This window comes from Musca domestica, unplaced genomic scaffold, assembly GCF_030504385.1.
Source record: "Musca domestica strain aabys unplaced genomic scaffold, Musca_domestica.polishedcontigs.V.1.1 9, whole genome shotgun sequence".
Classification (NCBI taxonomy): Eukaryota; Metazoa; Arthropoda; class Insecta; order Diptera; family Muscidae; genus Musca; species Musca domestica.
The window spans coordinates 18,383,207-18,405,372 of record NW_026712435.1 but is presented as its reverse complement, the minus strand read 5'-3'; the positions used below and the strand labels follow the sequence as shown (position 1 = coordinate 18,405,372).

General features: G+C 35.2%; 1 protein-coding gene across 8 annotated transcripts in view; it reads right to left on the bottom strand.

Moving 5' to 3' along the window:
- Window positions 1–9,130: 9,130 nt before the first annotated feature.
- The window catches only part of LOC101893717 (protein furry), a 353,570-nt gene continuing 340,534 nt past the window's right edge, over window positions 9,131–22,166 (bottom strand). For 5 of the 8 annotated variants that reach the window (XM_059131613.1, XM_059131609.1, XM_059131611.1 and 2 more), the window contains 9 exons: window positions 21,232–22,127; window positions 19,258–19,764; window positions 16,341–16,940; window positions 15,975–16,004; window positions 13,416–13,463; window positions 12,237–13,208; window positions 10,298–10,543; window positions 9,865–10,228; window positions 9,131–9,793 (listed from right to left, as the gene is read on the bottom strand). In XM_059131613.1, the coding sequence (XP_058987596.1) occupies window positions 9,600–9,793; window positions 9,865–10,228; window positions 10,298–10,543; window positions 12,237–13,208; window positions 13,416–13,463; window positions 15,975–16,004; window positions 16,341–16,940; window positions 19,258–19,764; window positions 21,232–22,127 (3,857 nt within the window). In that variant the 3' untranslated portion in view covers window positions 9,131–9,599. The remainder of the gene's footprint in view (window positions 9,794–9,864; window positions 10,229–10,297; window positions 10,544–12,236; window positions 13,209–13,415; window positions 13,464–15,974; window positions 16,005–16,340; window positions 16,941–19,257; window positions 19,765–21,231; window positions 22,128–22,166) is intronic. The other 3 variants (XM_059131614.1, XM_059131610.1, XM_059131615.1) reach the window with 3 other exon arrangements.

Below are 22,166 nucleotides of genomic sequence, written 5' to 3'. Positions count from 1 at the left end.
AGTAATTTGGAATTTACTGTACTTTGTACAACTCATAATTGAGGGCTAATTGATTTAAGAATAGACAAAGTTAATTACTTTTTTAAACCCATTAGCACCTCAGATTGTGCATTAGAGTCCTCATAAGTCCCCCTAACCATGTCGGTCTGTTTGTCCGCCAAAAGTGGACTTGAGGGGGTACTATTACATGGAGAAAATTCTAAAATTTGTAGATATGTTGAAATTTTTCTGTAAGATTTTCACCCCCAAATACACATTTTTAGCCAAATCCTTTGAAATATGGTAAAATGCGAAACATCGACCTACATTGAAAACTTTCTTCACTCCTTATAATCCAAGATGACAAATAGAGGCCAAATCGAAAATATAGCAGAACAACATAGCATGACCTCATAATTGAGGTCAGACTGATTTCAGAATAGTCAAATATAATTACTATTTTACACCCATTACCGTAATATGGGAACTAATTTTATTTGTTATATTGTAAATTGGAGACCTCATAAAGTCCACATTTTTCATCATAGCATAATTCAATGACGATTCAACAAATATTCGGTCCCGTGCTACTTTCTTATATTTGTAATTTGTTCATGTTTTCACAATTTATTTCATATAGATGTATATCCAAAATCTACGTTCCCAACCAATATTCTCTTGGGGTTACAAATTTTTCTTTTCTGACCACACATTAGATGTGAAAGTGGACTTGGGGATAGTCCAATGTGGGGACTTTACATGAATAAATTTCTATATGGCAATTATCTGTACGATGGTTCCTTACCCCAGGGTAGCATAAATACAATTTTTTAGTGGTCAAGACCAATATGGGCCCTACTCCGAAAATTTTATGCGAAGAGGTTCTCTACCCCCTTAGAAACAAAGATGCCAAATAAGGTCCAAAAATATAAGAAAGTGGCGAAGACTCCAAAATCATACGATGATTATTTATGACCGATATCATGACCTGCAAAAGCGATTTAAGGTATCTTAAATGTTCAGGAAGAATTATTGGAAGGATAGAAATCCTTTACTTACTAAAAGTCCCATTCGCTGTACTATTTTGCACCCTTTATATTTGGTATTTTACTGATTGTACTCCCAAAATATTACATTATTATTGTCACATGAAAGAAGTAGGGCCGCGCTTTGAAATAAGCCCCATTAGTCTTTTTCGGTCATTTTTGTTTGTTTAAATGTCTGCGCATCTTCCAGCTGAAGCACGATGTAGGCCCTGGAGTTGAAAGGTAGATGTCAGTTACCATCGTATTTCGCACTTATTTCATTTTTTTGGTGAAAAATTGTATGTAGTGAAAAATTATTCTTTATTTTGTTCACAAAAAATCCACTGAATTCAATATGATATTACAAATTGAAAAAAATTGACAAAAGAAGAATAACAAATTGAAAAAATCTTCAACTTGTTCGCTGATATTTTACTGCAACTGTTTAAAGATCCTTACAAAGTTTGTCAATAGAATGTACTTTTATTTTAAAATTCAATTCCATTGGAAATTTTTTTTCGATATTTTCCCGTTTTGAGAATTTTTGCAAAGAGATCTATTTTTTCGTGATTTTTTAGCGATTTTGAAAAAGTAATTGTCTTTTAACTTTTGTGTGACCGCGTTAAATTATTTCGATATAATCTATTCCGTTTCGCCACCACATAATTCGGTACTACACTTCCATGCAACCCACCATCAATTTCTGTTCTCAAGAAATCAAGTCAATTAAATAAATTGGTATTATTTTCGAATTCAAAAATAAAAAATAAAAAACACTGCAAATATACATTAGAAAAAAGTAAGTCAAAATGGAAAAAATCATGCAAAATAAAACATTACTATTGTACATTTCAAAAGTCAAAATGAAAATGTTAACATATCACATTTTTACGCGATTTTTTTGGATATTATCCTTTTCGGATAAGAGACAATTCCGAATTTGTATGAATCATTAAAATCAGTTCAGCGGTTCTTAAGTTATAAGCGTAGTAACTAACACAACTTTCATTTATATATGTAGATTTACCTTTAATTTTTCTCTGGTTTACTACTCCCTCTCTCTATCTCTCCCTCCCTCTCTTTCTCTATCTCTCTCTTTATTAACCCTTTGCGAACCGGAGAAAAATCATCTTGGTTTGCGCCTTTGGTAATTAAATTTAAATTTATCTTGACGGACATGTTTAAAGGTATCTTCTTTTCCAATTTTTTTGTGATATTAATGCAATCTTCATTGCCTTGATATCACCTTCTATTTTTTCATTTCGACTACCACTTCCGTGGTGAACTACACCATCTATAGATTCTTCCGTATTTAATGTACTCATTATTTCAATGGTAGCGCACATAATTTCGAAAGAGTTTGATAAATTTCCTCTGTTTGGGAACAATTTCAGTTATAGTTTTAGCTCGATAACTTTCCACTTTTAAATACCAATTTTAGAGTAGCTGACATAATTTCCTCGGCGTTACGGCAAATTTTTCTCCACTATCCTCCACCAATCCGACTCGAAGGACTAATCTAAACTGGGATCCTTAATAATATAGTATAATATAACATTATACATAATATAGTTATATACCCACCATTTTATCGCGGAGTGTATAAAAACGCATTGTTTCTAAACACGCGCTGAACTGTTAAACTTGTTAAAAATGTTTCCTAGATGGTTTCAGACACCCAGACCCAAATACTATTTGAAACACTAATGACATCTTGAAACACCAATGTAATCCGTTTATTTAAAGGCCCAATGCACTAACTTTGAAACAATTTGGCTGAGTCGATTTTGAAGGATTTCCATCTATTTTTGACATTTCTGGGAAACATAGTTCTGGCTTAAGTCATCGGCATGCTTCTTCATATGGAACAAGTGAGTTTTAGGTTGACTTACTTCGATTTTGGCTCAATGGTCCTTTGTTATTTTGCGAAGAAGCCAGCCGACGACTTGAGCCAATAAAGCCTTTTACGTATTCCCACTTTAAGCATTTTAAACCAGTCGTAAAAATCCACATTCACAAGTTGAAGTTAATGTAAATTGGAAACACCATCAAATTTTAATGTGTTCGTGTAAATATTACCAACAATGAAATTGCAAATTGTTGTCTATGTTTCGGATACTCCAACCCTCCACAAAAACTCTATTGGGTGCAGAACAAACAAATGGCCAAAAGTAAATACACTGGAGGAAAGGTCACAGATAACAAAGATGAAATCCCATTTGTGCCCAACAACACGATGAATGTTGAAACAAACGTCAATGTTAGCTTATCGAATGTGCCAATGTACAAAGAACAATGCTTTGGTTCCGCATTTGGACGAAAAGACATACAAGACAGGTGGAGGAATAAGCCAAAAGCAGCTAAGTTCGGCCAAGCCGAACTTTTAATGCTCTCCACAATTTGGAAGGAACTTGAAAATTTTCAAATAAAATCCGGACACTACCACTTAAATGAAAACTATACGAAGACGTGGACCTGCTTACGAAATTGTTTGTCATAGGCTCTAGTATCCATTACGAACTTCAAATACCAAATTTGAAACAATTCCGGTGAATAATGTCACTAAAATCATTAAAATACCGAACATCGGCATATCCCCCATATACGAAAACGTGAACCTACATACTAATTTTTTTCCATAGGTTATAGTACACATTACGAACTTTGAATACGAAATTTGTTCCAACTCCGGTGAATACCTTTATAAGGGGGGGGGGGGGGGGAGGTTGTTCATTTTTTTTCCATAGGTTGTTGTAACCATTAAGATCTCCCAATACGAAATTTGAAACGATCCCGGTGAATAATGTTGCTGAAATCATCAAAATACCGAATATCGGGAGGTACCGTTATATGGGGGGCATACCAAAACAGGAACTTTATACTACAAGCACTGTTAACCATTGCGAGTCTTAAATGCCAAATTTGAAAAAATTCATGGGTAAAAATGACTAGGATTATCAAAATAATATCTATATGGAAACATGAACCTAGATATTCAATGTTCTCCCACCGGAGCGAGAACTCTTTATGAACTACAAATACTAATTTTTAGACAAATCCGTGGAAAAATGGGGCTAAAGTCATGAAAATACCGAATATTCGGAGGTACCGTTATATGGGAGCTATACGTAAACGTGGACCTATACATACAAGTTCCTCCGCCGGAGCTAAAACCCATTATTACGCACAAATACCAATTCTAGACAAATCCGTGGAAAAACGTGGCAAATATCATCAAAATACCGAATATTGGCAGGTTCCGTTATATGGGGGCTATACGAGAAAGTGGACCGATTTTAATTTTCAATACCAACCATCCTAGAAACAATACAAGTTGTTGTACCAAATGTTGGAGCTCTACGTTAAATAATGTTGTCTGTATAGTGACGGACATCGTTAAATCGACTTAGAATTTTATACTGATTACGAATATATGTACTTTATGGGATCTACGACGAATATTTAGGAATGTTACAAATGAAATGACAAAGATAATATACCCTCCTTTTCAATGTGGAGGGTATAATAAGATGGCAAATGCCGGCAACTCGGCCGATAATACAAGGGCTTAACACAAAAATGAAACAACTTTTTGGAAGTCTCCAACAGAATATAGTAGGGTTTTAAATAATCATCCCATGTAGGGAGATTAATATATGTAGGAACTATTTTGAAGGGTTGTCCACATTTTAACACTTTTTTTTATTTTACACTTATTTGGCATAAATGTGCCACTGTTTTCATAACTTTTCATAGGGAAATTTGCTGGGTGTATAGCAAAAGTTATGACACAGTTTGGTATTTTCTTCATAAAGAATCTTGAGTTCTGAGGTGCTTTAGGGGGTCGATTTGACGTTTGCCCATACAACCGATATTCCCTATATGGAATTTTTGACGTCGGATCTTCCGATCGGAAGATCGGATCGACCCGATCTAACTCAATACCATTTTTGTTTGTCACATTTTTTATATTAAACCCCTATCATAATTTCGATGTAAGAACAATTGTCATTTCTGAACGGGACTTTTCAGCCCATTGTTTGAATGCGCAGCTAACATACAACATCACAAAGCACAGACATTCATTGTTAATTATTAAATTTCAACTTGTTGACATGTTTAAATAGAACTAAAAGTCTTTTGACTCCCTCAAGGACGTTTCTTGTTCTCACAGGGATTTCATACAACAAATTAACAGGTAGATGCTAACAAGCTTGAACTTTAATATGTAAATTTACTTTGTATGCAAGAAGCAAGAAAAACTCTGAAACATTTAAATGTTTAGAAAATATTTTACTGCAGTTTAAAAATTTATAGTCGTATTCTCTTTGATAGGTTAGTGAAAAAGTTAAGTATTATTAAAAAGTTAATAATTATAGAATATTGGATGTTATGAATTTTATTCAAAGTTTGGTTCATAAGCGTACCAATGGTTTAATTAGAAACTTTAATATTGTATTATTCCCTAGAAGCTCGATTCAGGTATGAATACACAAGCCCGAGGGTATAGATAGAAAGTTGATAAAATGACGGAGATAGCAGTAAAGCCATTTGAGAAAAAATTGTACGCTTCGAGTAAGGGAAATCGGCCTAAGAAAAACCCTCGTGGACTGGAGGAATTTGTAAAACAGGCAGAGAATTTACAATAGTGCTCGACGTAAAAGTATTAGGACTATTCTGGGATAATTACAACTACAAATTAAACACAAGTAAAAAAAAATTAAGTTCGGCCGGGCCGAACTTTTAATACCCTCCACCTTAGGGTAATGGAAACACTAGAACCAATTATGACCACAAATACCAATTTTTAGACATATTCGTGGGAAAATGTGGCAAAAATCATGAAAATATCGAATATCGGGAGGTACCGCTATATAAGGCTATACAAAAGCGCGGACCTATATTTCGCCAACGGAGCTAGAACCCATTATGGCCAACAAATTCCAATTTTTAGACAAATCCGCGATAAAATGTGACAAAAACCATCAAATTACCGAATATTGGAAGATACCGTTATATGGAGGCTATACCAAAGCGTGGACCTATACATACAATGTTTCGGCGCACGAACTAGGACCCACTATGACCTACAAATACCAATTTTCAGACAAATCCGTGAAAAAAATGTGGTAAAATTCATCAAAATACCGAATATCGGGAAGTACCGTTATATGGGTGCAATACCAAAACGTGGACCCATACACGCAAAGTTTCGCCACCGGAGCTAGAACCCATTATGAACCACAAATACCAATTTGCAGACAAATCCGTGAAAAAGTGTGGTAAAAATCATCAAAATACCGAACTTTTAATCCCCTCCACCTTAGGGTAATGGAAACACTAGAACCAATTATGACCCACAAATACCAATTTTTAGACATATTCGTGGGAAAATGTGGCAAAAATCATCAAAATACCGAATATCGGGATATACCGTTATATGGGGACTATACTAAAACGTGAACCGATAAATTTTCAATACCAACCATCCTAGACATAATAAAAATTTTTCTTCTAAATTTTGACGCTCTACGTCAAATAATGTGGGCTGTATCGTGATTTCAACAGACAGACAGACATACAGACGGATAGACAGACGGACATCGTTAAATCGTCTTAGAATTTTATGCTAATTATGAATATATATACATTATGGGGTCTAGGACGAATATTTAGGTATGCTACAAACGGAATGACAAAGTTAATATACCCTCCTTTCCAAGGTGGAGGGTATAAAAATGCAATAAATTAACTAGGGCCAAACGCAAATCATGCATAGCCTAAATCATCCACGTTAACTCTAGAAGTTTCTATCAGTACCACAATACTATTTGAAGATTTCTAACGGATACTCAATTTCCTACTAAGGAAGTTATATTGGCCAAACCCTATTAAAAGCAGCGGAAGCAGATAATACTTTTCCGACTTTTCTTGCATAAAAGTCGCGTAGATGCCTAAAGCCTGGGAACAGGCTAGGATACACCAACCTACCAAAGATAATTACGCGATACCAAAGTCTAAGTCAACGCATTTCGATGAACCGGTACTAGTGAACAAAGCTGTAAATATTTTCAATAAGTTATTTCAAATGAAAGTATTACAAATTTAAAAGTATTACAATTTGAAATTTTAGTTATCACATTCAAGATTCAAGGAAAATCATTGTAAAAAGGCTAACTCCAGAAAATCGGTTCCAAAAAATTTATTTTCAACAAGTAAAAATGTATTTAATGGTTATTCCAAATTTTGACCCTTTGTGGGGGGAGGTACTTGAAGGAGTTGTCTGTTCAATCCGTTCTTCATACCAGACCTTGTGTTAGTGGAAGTATTGAAATGTGAGAAATTTGAAGATAATCGGACTCTTATTTAAAATTTTATAAACTTTACAATTATTCAAAATGTTAACCATTCTTGGGGGAGGTACCAGAAGGAGTGAACAGATATATTACATCTTCAGAGCAGATCTTGTGTTAGTAGAAATAATGGGATGTGTGAAAAATTTGGTTATTTAAAATCCTGACCCTTTGTGGTGGAGGTACCAAAAGGAATGGTCTGCCACCTTTGTAACAGATCTTGTGTTGATAGAAATATTGAAATGTGCCAAGTCTGAATGGAATCTAATGTTAATTTCGCGTTTTAAGATCTTTATGGATATTCAAAAATTTTGATCTTTGTGAGGGAGGTACCAGAAGGAGTGGTCCGATATCTACCATCTTCACACCAGATCTTGCTTAAGTAAAAGTATTGGGATGTATGACATTTGAAAAGAATCGGATGTTAATTTCGCTTCATGTTTATTCAAAATTTTTGCCCTTTGTGGGGGAGGTACCAGAAGGAGGGGTCCGATATATTCCGTCTTCACACCAGACCTTGGGTTAATAAAAATATTGCGATGTGTGTAATTTGAAGACAACTAGACTCTTGCAACACATTTTATAAGAGTTAAACTTATTCCAAATGTTGACCCTTTGTGGGGAAGGTACTTGACGGGGTGGTCCATTTTCGCACCTGAGCAGCACTGATGCAAATATTAGGATTTGCAAAGTTGGAGCAAAATCGGATTATTCTCTCTCTTTCTGTGCAGTTTGTGGGGGAGACGGTCTAGAAGGAGTGGACCGATTTTGCTCATCTTCGAACTTGATCTAAGTTTGACAATAATATTACGATGTACCAAGTTTGGACCAAATCGGAAACTTTCATCGAGAGTTATCGTGCGCACCAGCCAGACCGAGAGACGGACGGACGAACGGACATCGCTAGATCGACTCCAAATGTCTTGAAACGCATTTGGTCCAAAGAGACCTGGGTCTAAAACAGTTATTTCGATGAAGCACGTTTTGGCTGTAACAAATGATATGTACCCCCATATGGCTGAGGTTATAATTAAAATGTTTATGGAGCACTTCGTGAATTTTATGGTCCACATAATTGTCGTCTGAGATCACCATAAAGAACATAATTACCAAATTTCGGTCTACATTCACTCTTTTGGATGCCAAGACTCCGAAAAAAATGTTGCTGTCGTTGAGGCCAGTGTGAAAGAGAACGCTAATTTATCGATTCGTCGTCGTGCGCAAAAGTTGGACTTTGTCTATCGACTTTATCAAAAATGTTGTTAAATTGTTGTTGTCAGAACTTCAAGATATGGCTGTAAAAGAAGTGTGGTTGCAACCGGATGGTGCCACTTGCCATACTGCGGGCGAAACAAAGGACTTATTGAAATAACATTTCAACAACAACAATATTTTGAGAAATGTACCGGTGAATTGGCCCCCTGTTCGTCTGATTTAACGCCACGCATTTATTTTGTTGTGGGGGTACTTAAAAGTCATTTCTATACTTGGATAAACCTGCAACGATTGTCGCTGTGGAAAGTAAAATTCAACGTGTCATTACTGAAATACGCCCTCAAATGCTTGAAAAGGTGGACGAAAATTGGACCTCCAGAATGACCTTTGTGTAAAATTATATTTAAATGTTAAATGACAAGATCTTATCTACCAAATACAATTTTTTAGCCATTTCATAATTTGGTATGTGTTTTTTTTTAATTTCAAATCAGCAAGCTCTTAGAAAAACACCCTTCATTTCAGAACCCCCATGTGTAGTAAAAGTAAACTGCCGACTAAATTTGGTTTGAATTTTATTCGTTAATATTAAGCGTTTTACATGATATCGTATTTGTCTTGAAATAAATACACTGATACAATTTTTTGTTTGTTCTGGAAAAACATATGTGTGTGTGAATAAATGTTCTGTATGAATTGGTTATATGGTTATTCTTGTATATATTATTAAAATGTTTTTTTTTTTTTTTTCACAACTGCTATATAACCAAAAATCAATTTCGATTCTATTGTAATAAAATGATTTTTTATTGATTTCTTTTTTCAATAAACCCAATGTATGTATTGATGAAATTTCAATCAACGTTACTTAAAATAGATTTTTTTTTTTAATTAAAACTAAACTCATAATTTTGTTCATGTATTTAACAAATTTCACTTGATTTTTTTTTTTAAATATTTCGTGTATGATTGGTTGTAGTGTCATCGTAAAAATCTGATTCTTTTTATAAAAACCACATTGTTAACTTTAAAGATTTGTAACTCTATCGCTGGATTCGCCGCCACGAAAAACCTGAGATGAACTTGAAGCATGAGTTTGACTATAGCTTTTCATATTGATTTCCATGGTGGTCAGAGCACTGGAGACATGATACAAATTCTCCGATAATATGGCATAGACCTCGAAAAGTTCCGATTCTGATTTGGAGACAATAAATGCTTCTAAAACGACGAAGAAAATTAAATTAAATTTTTTAGTTTATTAAAATAAATAAAAAGGAAAATATATTTACCTTGCCTATCCTTCATAATACGTTGTGCATAGGCATTTAGTATAATTGACATCTCATCGTATTTCAGACGATTGTCCAAATTAGTGTAGCTAAATATGGTCAAATTCAAATTTGATCCGGTCATCTGAGAAACTCGTTTGTATTGTCGAACGTGGGCAAGGGCGGCTGACCATTTTTGAGCCTCTATTAACTCTTGGAGCGTTGTTTCGAATTCTTCCTGTGACATTGGAATGCCAGGCGAGGGTGTGGGTGTATGTTCACCTTCCGTTGAGGTGGATGTGTCCAAAGTTTCCAGATCTACTTCGCTTATACTACGAACCAGTGCATCTCTAACAAGAGTATACAAATCGGATATATCTTGAACCTGGAAATTAAAAAAAAAAATAATAATGATGTACATATGAGCACACATGTTTGTTGATTGCTTACTTACATTTTCATTTTGTCTAAAATGATTAACAACATTCGAGCTAATTTTATGATTCGATTCGATTAATAGCAATAGTTGAAACATTAATTTGTACAAAGCTCTTCCCAAGTCTAAAACCACTTCTGTGGATGCTGGATCAAACGGCATGTATGGTATATTTGAAGTTGAGGCTAGATCAAGACCCGAGGCAGCAACATCATTTTCACTGAATAGAGATAACTTACAGGAAGATTTTACCGAATCAAGACACTGAAAATATTGAGAGAAAATAATTGGTAAGGAAGTTGATGTTGAAATAAATTTTCCCAAAATATATTGCGGGGTACACAACTAGTAACCCTAAGCTAGAATGTGGAATTTTTGAGAGAAAGAGAGTATCGTTATTGATGCAGAGTTTTTTTTTAAACATCATAATGAATTATAGGGTGAGATAAAAAAACTGCAACAAAGTCAAACGCCATAATTTTTACATTTTTTTTTAATTTTATTGAATGAAAGCAAAAACGTCGGAGATAGCATGAAATTTTAGAATAAGTTTAGATTTGTTCGAATTGGTCACCTTTGGCACGAATAACGGACAATGAATCCGTCACACGCTGCCAGAATGTTGCTCTGCGGTATTTTGGCCCATTCCCGGCGAAACGCTTGGTATCCGGGGATTTTGGTGGCCATTGTGCGCTGGAAATGAAGCGAGGAACCTCGTTTTGTATCCATTCTTGTGTGGCGCGTGCTGAGTGCGATGGTGCTGACTCCTGTTGGAATGTCTAAAGTCTGCGGCCAAAATGTTTGCGTGCCCAAGGCTTTAATACACCCTCCAGAATATTTTCGCGATAATATTCGGCATTTATTCTGATGCCACAGTCGATTAATATAAGCGGAGAGCGACCATCGGCTGTTATGGCGGCCCACACCATCACCATGGCCGGCGCTTGAGTTCTGGTGACCAACCGAAGGTGCACATTTTAAGCTGACCTCTTTGGGATGTAACTTCTTGGACTTTTTGGAATTCCAATGGCTTTACCCCGAGCTCATTTAGTTCAGCTGATGAGCCATTTTTCGGCCACTGTGACGCGGGTTTCGATCAATTCGCTTCTTTACTTTTCGAACCATTTCTGCTGATGTTCTTGTTTTCTTCCGTCCACTTCCTTGACGTCGGGCTACGCTATCAGTATCACGGTAACGAGCGATAGTACGAGACACAAAAGATTTATTCACATTTAAATGCTGGAGTGCTCTAACGATAGCCACTTGTGGTTTTCCAGCCAAATATAAAGAAATCACATTATAACGCTTGAATTCCATCATGAATAACTTTTTTCTGGAAAATTCTCTCCAAAATGCTTTTGTACGCTTGTAAACAATATAATGAGCTGTCACTGGAATAATTTTAACAGCTGTCGGACGAGTGGCTTAGAAATGACAGCAGTCTGAAGTTGGTTGCAGTTTTTTCATCTCACCCTGTTCGTGTTGGCACATACGACCGAATTCAACCTAGATGTGTGATATTTGAAGACAATCGGACTCTTACATCACACCGAAACGGATTTGATTCAAAAAGATCTAGTATCTAAAATGGTTAATTCGATGAGGAACGTTTTGGTCGTATCAAATGATATATACCCTCTCTAGCCATATGGCTGAGGGTATAAAAATCGTGGAAATTCAATATTCATGAGAATTTGTAGTCTTCAAAAAAATTTAATTTCGGATGTAATAGTTAACTACAAAACCCATATTCATGAAAATACACCTATTTTCTAATTATACACAACACATCGAAACTCAAATACAGAAGTCTTGAATAAAAGCCCTAAAGATAAATACAATAGGTTAATGTGTTCCGTTCCAGAATCTACTATTTTTTTCGATATCATAAAGGAAAAATCGATTATCGTAGTAAAATCTTTTACTTTTCTTATTTCTAACTTTCAAAAACACTTACCTCCAGCACTTGATCTTTACGATCGAAAAATGTCTCCAAATGTTCCTGAACTTCTAAAACATTAAAACGCAATGTCTCAAACAGTCGTGGTGTGGTTGTCTGATGCTCGCTACACCAAACCCTTGGCGGGTCAGCTCTTGAACTCAGTAAATCGGTGAACAGGGAAATTCGATTACCCAACTGAGAACCTATGCCGGTGAAGAATTTCTTCGCTTCCTTTGAAATGCTGATGGTTTTGAATGTCAACTCCTTGATGAGACGATACAATTGCATAAGTAATTCGGAAGTGTGAGCCGATGGTTGATTGATGAGCATGGCTTGTAATTGTTTGCGCCAATTCTCTTCTGCCTCATCACGTACAGCTCCACCAAAACGTATAATACCCGGCAAATGAGGCGAGGCATTGCATGGTGTTATGTCACCCAAATCTCCTGCGCTTGAACCGCTGGTATCACTACGTGATACTGAGTTGCGGCGTCTTCTTTCTCTTAAACTTAACGAGGTGGGTGGCCCCACGTTGAAACCGGATTTAAACGATTGACGGTGATCTTCGTCAATGGGGGACTCCGATTCAGCTTCTTCGTCTGAAGAATCATCAGCGGTTTGTCGTCTACGTTTACTCAGTATAGGTGTTTTATCGCTGAAACTGTCTTCCAATGCTGAAGAGTGGCCACCCTTAATTGAACCGGTACCACCACCACTCATGCCACCAGCACCACAGGCGAGCATGTCTTCGTCTCCTTCAAACAATTGATGACGTCGAACGCCCCAGTTAAAGTTGTCTGTGGACTCGCCAGTAATACTATCTTCATATTCCAAGAAATCAAAATCTTTGAAGACGGTAAAATCAGGTTGTCCATCATCACGACGTGAGCCACTGCTTAAATCACCTTGTGGCCCAGAAGTTTCCTCTGTCGATGAGGCAGCCGAAGACTGTCGTTCCATGAGATCCGAAGATTGGCTGAATATAACCTAGAATTAGTGAAAGTGTGGAGAAAACAAAAACACAATTTTAATAATTTTTAGTTGCCAGAACTTTAAATGAAACATAAAAAGCTTTAAAACATGTTTACATTGTAAATCGCAAAATAACATATATATATTTTTTTAATTTATCAAATTATGGCTATTTATATGCGGTTTCGTATTATTAAGAAAACGGAAGTTTAAAACGCTTACGCTTTGTCTGGTGATTACAGATCCAGTTAGAAGCGTAGGACTTAAAGTCTGGTAAATATCCAGCATGCAAAAGACAATTTTTTTTTAATTTGGAAAGACACAAAGAGAACAGGTGAAAATAAAAACAAAACATGCACAAATATATATACAAGAGAATTGAGTAGAAGATAGATATAATAACGAAAACTAAAAAAATGAGGGAGTAGCAGTACGGATAACAATCGATAAAAGCAGATGTTAATATTTCAAAAGTATTCCAGAGAATAAGTTGATCGTTCGATTCTTTCGATCTACATCTTTTTGCATAAAAAGTCGTTTTTTTTTTACCAGGGTCTTATATGAATGTAAAACAGTGTTTATTACTTCTTTAAAATGACCTCTTACTCTACTTGCCACTAGAAAAAAATTAAAATTTTGGAAAATTAAAAATTTCCATAACATTTTGCTACGTACTAAGAATATGCCTTGTCTTGAAATATTTGTTGAAAATTTCAAGTGGAGCCGAACAAAGTTGATTAATACCTGAGAGCTAAAAAAAAGTCTGCGCTACGTTAACGATTGAAATTACTGCCTAGTTTTATGTAAGTCAGTCGAAAATGAAGACGAAAAGCTGAAAACCCATATCTTTCTTTCGGCTGACCTTACATATACCATACTATTTTTTACTAAATTTATAGTATATAAATGAAAACAAATGCCAAAATATACAGATATTAACAAAAAAAAAAAATAATTTCTGAACATAAATGAGCAGAACATTGCATTATTTTGTTTTATGAATTCTTGAAAGAAGGGGTGAAAATTATGGCAAAATGAATTTGACATTCGAATTGGACAACATTTTACTTATATAAACACATTTGCTTGAACATTTTTTTTTAGTTTTCTTTCGAGTTGTCGCTTCTAGTCACTATTCGAGAAAAAGAGTTACAGAAACACAAAATAAATTTCTTTAGAAAGGAAGGAAAAACTTCGATGCCTTAAATTTCTAAATTATTTAAAAAAAAAAAAATAAAAACTTGGATAAATCCATCAACTACAGCCCGTAAATATAACAAGAAAAAAACAGCTAACTTCGGCCGGGCCGAACTTTTATTACCCTCCACCATTTTGAAGGAACTTGAAAATTTTCAAAAATACGAAATACGACGTGGATCTGCATAAGTAATTTTTTGTCATAGGCTGTAGTACCGATTCCGAACTTCAAATACGAAATGTTAAACAATTCCTTGAATAAAGTCACTAATATCATCAAAATACCGAATATCGGGAGGTATCGTTATATGTGGGCTATATGAAGACTTGGACCTGCATTGACAATTTTTTGTTCTAGGCCATTACGATATTCAAATACGAAGCTTAAAACAATTTCAGTGAATAATGTCACTAAAATCATCAAAATACCGAATTTGGGAGGTACCGTTATATGGGTGATATACGAAGATCTGGACCTGCCTAGGCAATTTTCTGTCATAGATTGTAGTATCTATTAGGAACTTCAAACACCAAATTTGAAACAATTTCCGGTAAATAGATTATCAAAATACCTAATATAGGGAGGTTTAAGAGTGTAGTACCCATTAGGGACGTCAAATTCCAAATTTGAATCATTCCCGGTGTGACACAAATTATCAAAATACCGATTATATGGAGGTACAGTTATACGGGGACTATATAAAAAGTTAGACCTACATTGATAGTGCTATGTAAAGATATTACTTAAATAATGGGTACACATATTGCCAATGTATAGCAAATTCGGATTAAAATTGTGACTAAAACATCCAAAATACTTTAAATCTGTCGGTGCATTTATATGGGGGCTATACCAAAACGTCTACTTTTTTCAATACCAAAAGTCCTGCAGACCTAACACACATCTGACATCATTTTGTTTGGAATCTAGAGTGATTTCCACAGTCAGAAGGATGTACATTACGAAATCAAAGAAAAAAATTTGAAAAAGAATGCATAGTGGTGTAGGGTATAACATATTCGGCACCGCCCGACTTTTGACTTATCCTTACTGGTTTCTTATTGGATAATACTTTCTAAGCAAAAAGTTGCAAACCTTGAAGACGGTTAGACGTAAATGAACAAAATTCGTCTGTGTTACATCAAAACTACTATAGCTAACCATCTTAAGCATTTTTATTTACAGTCCACTAAACTTATTTGAACAGAAAACTGTGAACAGTAGTGGGATTCTCTAACGTTTTTGCCGCTGCCGACAAAAAATAATTAATTTTGAAAAGTGAAATAAAAGCATGTAACATTGGTCTTAGCGACTTATTTCGTTCATTACCAAAAAATAAGGACTTTGAAAAATTGCTGTTGTTGATAATGCTGTCGTTACTAGTTAGAGAATCTCACTTATAGAGAGGGCCAATAAAATACAATTTGAAAGCAGTTATGTGATGATATAAACTTTTTGGCAAAAAAAATGAAAATCCGCATAAAGCATATGTACAAAAAATAATACAAAACACGAAAATAAAGGCAATGAGAGAAATGTTGTGCTTACTAAATCTTCTTTTGGAGCTTACAAATAATCTTTACCTTTGAGCATATGGAATTTATGAAATCATCCTAAATTGATTTTTGTACACATGATTGTTGGTTATGGAAGTTCAAGGAGAGGGGTAGAATAAGAAAAGGAAGCCAAGATACAAAGGAATGTCATTAACGAAAAATGATTAATTTAATTCAACAAATAAAATTAATCAATGTTTCTATAAATGAATTAGTCATTGATTAACAACAAAATCATGCAACTAAAGATATTTCTAAAATTGGAAAAAGATATTCATTAGGAAAACATTAAAAATTAAAAAAATAATAACTACACTTTTCGTTATTTTTTTTTTAAAAATAAAATAAAAAATGCTACGATATAAGTGAATAAGACGTAAAATTATTACTTACCGATGGCGATTTTGGCAGGCCTACGCGCTGACCACAAGTTGTGAGCAAATTCACCAAACACTCTCTGACCCGACTTTGACACATCCAGGGACGTTTCCAACCACTTAATGGTGCAGTATCGGCCGGCGATAGGCTGGCACTGCGTCTGGGCGAATTGGGAGTTCCCACATTACTGTTGGTGTGCATAGAGGATTGTTGATGTATATGCGAATTGCCATTGTTGTTGTTAATGTTGTAAGCATTGCCTTTGTTGTTTTGGGCTTGACCGGCTGTACTACCACTTGCCGTCACCGAGCTTGAATTGGCCGTTGCAGATGTGGCATTAGTAGTTTGGCCATTGTTGCCACCTGTTGTGGTATTTTCATCAGTTTTTAGAAGTATACGACGGCCGATTAAGGGCGTTTGTGACACATCGAACGAAAACTCCATAGTGCGTCCGGCTAGTTCCTTTTTACAGAACATATCCGAATCCGGATATGTACCATAGAAAGAGAACGAAAACCCAACGCTTCCGCCCTCACTTGGTGGCACAACTTGCAGCGATGAGCTGCGCGTAACAATTAATTTGAGAATTTTTAAAGAATCCTTCCAATTGGATGTCTAAAAAATAAAAATAGAATGTGATAGGATTGTTTTATAAGACGAAATATTATTAGTAAGTTTCTTTCTTGTAATGAAAAGTCCGGGAGCCAGTAAACTTTGCAATTTTTCAAAAAATTTTTGCAAGAAGGTATACATTGTATTCAGAATCCAAAATGCTAATTAAATCAAAATGTGTTGAGAATGTTGGCCAAAATCTGGAAAATTCCTGTGAGTTACATAAAAAACGTGTTTAATGTTGACAATTTCTGCAAAAACTATTGAAAACAAAAAAATACTCCAAAGAAGTAAAATTGGGGACCCAGAAACCAGATATGAAATGTCAGTCATTTTCAATTAATTTACTTAAAATCTTCAAAAATTTCTCTAAATCGGCGGTTAACATTTTATGGGCACTATGGCTAAACGGAGACGTATATAAGTATTTTTTTGTTATATGCTTTAGTGCCGATTCCGAACTTCAAATACGACATTTGCAACAATTCCGGAGAATAATGTCGCTTATACAGTTATATGTGGGCCATACAAAGATGTGGACCTGAAGTACCCATTACGAACTTCAAATACGAAATTTAAAACAGTTCCGGTGAATAATATCGCTAAAATCATGATAATACCGAATGTCTGAGTGGGTTTCCAGACAATTTCATTGAAAAATGTGGCTAAAGTCATCAAAATATCGAATATCGCATGGTAGAAGAATACACGTAGATGCATCCTCAACATTTTTCAAAAATAAATATTTTTTTAGTTTTTTTTTTTTTTTTTTTTTATACGACACCAATTGGAGGTTTTTTGATATGTATTTTTAAAAAACGTTTACAAATTTGCATATGTTTTCATTCAAAATTTTTAATTTAACAATTAATTTGGCAGTTCATTGTCCCAGAAGCTGCGTCGATGCGACTACCTGTATTCTTCTACCATGGAATATCGGGAGATACCGTAATATGGGGGATAAACGATATCGTGGACCTATATAGACAATTCTTTTCAAGGGGATACAGCACTCAAAAGGAGTTCCTTGTGAAGATTTTTAGACAAATCCATTGAAAAATGGGGCTAAAATCATCAAAACCTCGAATATCGGGTGTACCGTTATATGTGGGATGTACGATATCGTATATCGACAGATCTCTTCAAGAGGGAAAAATTCTCAGAATGAAGAATTTTTCTGTTGATTTTCAGACAATTCCATTAATGAATGTGGTAAAAATCATGAAAACACCGATTATGTGGGGAGGAGGGTGTGAGGGAGATGGGGGCTATATAATGGCACATCTCCCTCACACCCTTAGAATTTTACGATGGTCAAGCATATTGGATCTAACATGTGAATTCGAGGAGTCACTAACGGAATGAGAAACTTAATATACCATCCATACTATGTAATGTGGAGGGTATTAAAAGCCCTTCGTTTTTTTTTATAAATTTCAAACCCAAATTATTTCCCACATTCCTTCGATTATTCTGTTCTTTCTTGGTTCTATTATTTAAATTAAAAACGACAATAATAAACATTCAAATTTTGATATGGTTTTGATTTTCATTAAACCCCATATAAGTGTGTATTTTCGCAAAACTAGCTGAAAATATCGTGAGGATTTACAAAAATGTTTGCCTAGAACAAGATTTTCATGCAAAAATTCTTATTGCGCATTCTTCTGCAAAAACGAACTACCTTAATTTTAGTTGCGATTCAAATATTTTTTCATCTCAAAGTTCAGAATGGTCGCACGGGGAGCTTTTTAGATATGAAATTTTAGTGCAAATATTTTAAATAGTTTTCTTTTTAATTCAGAACTATATAAATACACGTAAAAACTGTGTTTGTATATGGTTTTGTACCAGAAAGTAGAATTGCTATGGGGACAGGAATGTATGTTTGTATATTCATGTTGAGTTCTACGGCATTTATTTTGAATGAATGGACATGTCAATTCAACGAACTCTACCAAGAATTTCTTTCAACATATATCACAAACGAAGTAGATTTTGTGAAAACAAAATGAAGTTTGTCATAAAAAAATCATAAAATTTTAAAACAAAAGAATTCTTTTTTCAAATGACATTTGAAAAACTTGGGGACTTTTTGTCAATCAATGTCACTATATTATATAATACTCGTATATATAAACTTATGACGCTTTTTTGTATGATATAATACATTTTGTTTTAAATCCCCCTTAAATCGTACATGAGTTTAAGTTTTAGATAGACGTATAACAAAACAAACCTCAATTAATGAAATATTTAAAATTGATCCGATTTTACAAAGAAATAAACAATGCATAGCAGGATTCAGGAGCATACTTACCTCCAAATATTTTCCAATTGCTCGCAAAAGATCAGCATTGATGGTTTGTGCTTGTGGCGCTGACAAATCCACATAGTGTAGCATACAGTGAATGACATTCAACACTGGAACTTGTATTTGTTGTGGTCCCTTTTCCAGTACCTCTATCAAAAAGGCCAACATATGTAGACCCATATGTGCATAGGTATCATGAAGATATTTAACCACACATTTAGTCCATTGGAATGATTCTTTACAAAAAGTTTTGCGGCTATAGAGGGTCATTACAGTTCCTAGATTTTCCAATTTTGCACCCAATTCGGAGGATACTTGAGCAATATTTTCAGCGCTGCGTATACAAATTTCGTTTGCATCCTCATAGTGCAATAGCATATAGGGCAAAAGGGCTATGACATTCATGGGGAATGCACAGCTTTGTGTGGGATCACAAACTGGTAAATTGAGCAAGGGGGCAAATTGTGATAATAGTGTGATGGTGGGTTCATAAGTGGCCGTGTGTGTGCAACCCTGTAAAAATTTTAAGAGAAATCAAAGAAAATTTAAAAAAATGTAACTTTTATAATCAGTGATATAATGGGTTTTATTGCAAACACAAATACATTAATTTACTTTATCAAGGGCCCTATTCTGTAACCTTTTAACAACTTTACTCATTGTTTATTTTTCAAAAGCTTCATGTGTTATTTTTGCTTTTGTTACAATAACAAAAGAAAGCTTAAAAACTTTTCAATCGATAAAAGTTACTTACTATTATTGTAAGTCGTCGGATTATTTTTTAGCAAATAATGCTTTGAACATAAACAGTTAATATTCACATATATAGGAACAAGTTCAAAAATATCAGTCGGTTTTGATGACAGATGCATACCCTCAGCCAATGTTCGATTATTGAAATATATTTTGACTTCTGTTATGATTATTGAAATTGTTGACCCTCTATGGATAAGATTCCGAAGGAATGGGACAATATTTCCATTTCGTATCCAACCTAAATAAATATGACATAAATATTTCGACGTGACAGGTTCGGACTTCCTTCACTTTATATGAGATGTGTGATAATTTTTAGAAAATGAAAAAATGTGCTTGAGGTATCAGATATGGTCGACCGAAGTATTCCATTTTCATACTTTATATCCAATTTTATGCGAAATTTATATCCAATTTTATGCGAAATCTTAAATTCCATATTCATCTCAGGTTTCTGGTTCAGAGAAATATTTAGATATATCAAGTTGTAAAGAACCGCTGACTTTCCCCCAAGTTTTTGAGATTTATGAGCTTTATGGATATTTAACATTTTGACCCTTTGTGGAGGAGGTACCAGAAGGAGCGGACCGACATATTCCATCTTAACACCAGACCTTGGTTTCATGTAAATATTGGGATGTGGGTAATTTGAAGATAATCAGAATCTTACATCAAATTTTATAAGAGTTATAATTATTGGGAAATTTGATAATTTGTGGGGGATGTACTTGATGGAGTGGACCGATTGTCCATTTTCGCACCTGACCTAGCACTATTGCAAGTATTAGAAGTTGGAGAAAAATCGGATTATCTTTTCTCTTTCTGTGAAGTAAAATTTATTTTTTTTTTTTGAATATTTCGACCTGTTGTGGTGGAGGTACCAGAAGGAGTGGACCGATATTGCCCATCTCCGAACTCGATCTAAGTTCGACAATAATATTACGAAATACCAAGTTTGGACCAAATCGGATACTCCCTTCGAGAGTTATCGTGCGCACCAGCCAGATAGACGGACGGACGGACGGACGGACACCACTAAATCAATTTGAAATGTCCTGAAACGGATTTGGTCCAAAGAGTCCTTGGGTCTAAGCTTGTTATTTCGATGAGGCATAAAAATGGCTGAGGGTATGAAAATGGTTTTACTGACACCAGATGTAGTGCTTTAATAAATTCTGGTGGACCCTAAGGGAAATCTTTAATTTCAAATATACGTATACCCACCTTTAATAGTAAAGCATGTACACCGGGATATCCAGTCCATTTTAATTGCTGTTGTAATTTCTCAACTTTATCTCTGGCATCTGGACGATCCAATGGCAAACGATGCAGTACTCTGGTCAATAGTCTTAAAGCCAGTAAAAATTCATGTTCATAATCACTTTCCAATAGCGATACTGACAACCAAAACAATTGGGCCAATATTGTCATTTTATCATCCTGCGTTGCAGTATCACCCAACATTTTCAAACTTTGAGCACTGCGTGAACGTGATAAGGCCGAACCACTAACTATGCCAAACTTTGCCATATTACGTTCCATATCAATACCAGTGGCTCTGTTGCGGAGCTCCACCTGCTTGTCACATGGGGAGTTGGTGGATTTGCGAGCACAATACGACACCGAGTAGCTGGTACTGCGAGCATGACTTTGCAGTGAGAAATTCGGTGATTGTGGTGTCATGCCGGAAGGAGATTTTTTACCGCCCGACAGTATGGAATTTGGACCACCATCTTTGTTATTCAGATTGGGGGTGCTTTTAAAAATATCCTTCATCACATCCAAGGGTCTAAAATCAGAATCCAAACTATCGACAGCTGCTTCCAGAGTAAGTAAAAGTTCAGTCACATAGCCTTGCATATCTTCGCCTTGCTCGGCAACAGTTTCCACAAGACGGGATAAAATGTCGGACAACATGCGAGAGTTGATGGGCACATTAAGGGCTCGGAATATTTGAAGGCAACGACCGGCATAGTGACGAGAAGAGCACGAGAGACCAAGTTGCAGGGCTGTCTGCGCCCAACGTTCAGCAATGCGAGCTTGGAGGTAGCTATCGGAAAACACTTTGACGATATGGCGTAGGAAGCAACTCAATTGCTCGGCAGATTTAATGGACCAAACTGGAAGTTAAAAAAAAAAGAATAAAATGTATTTTCCTA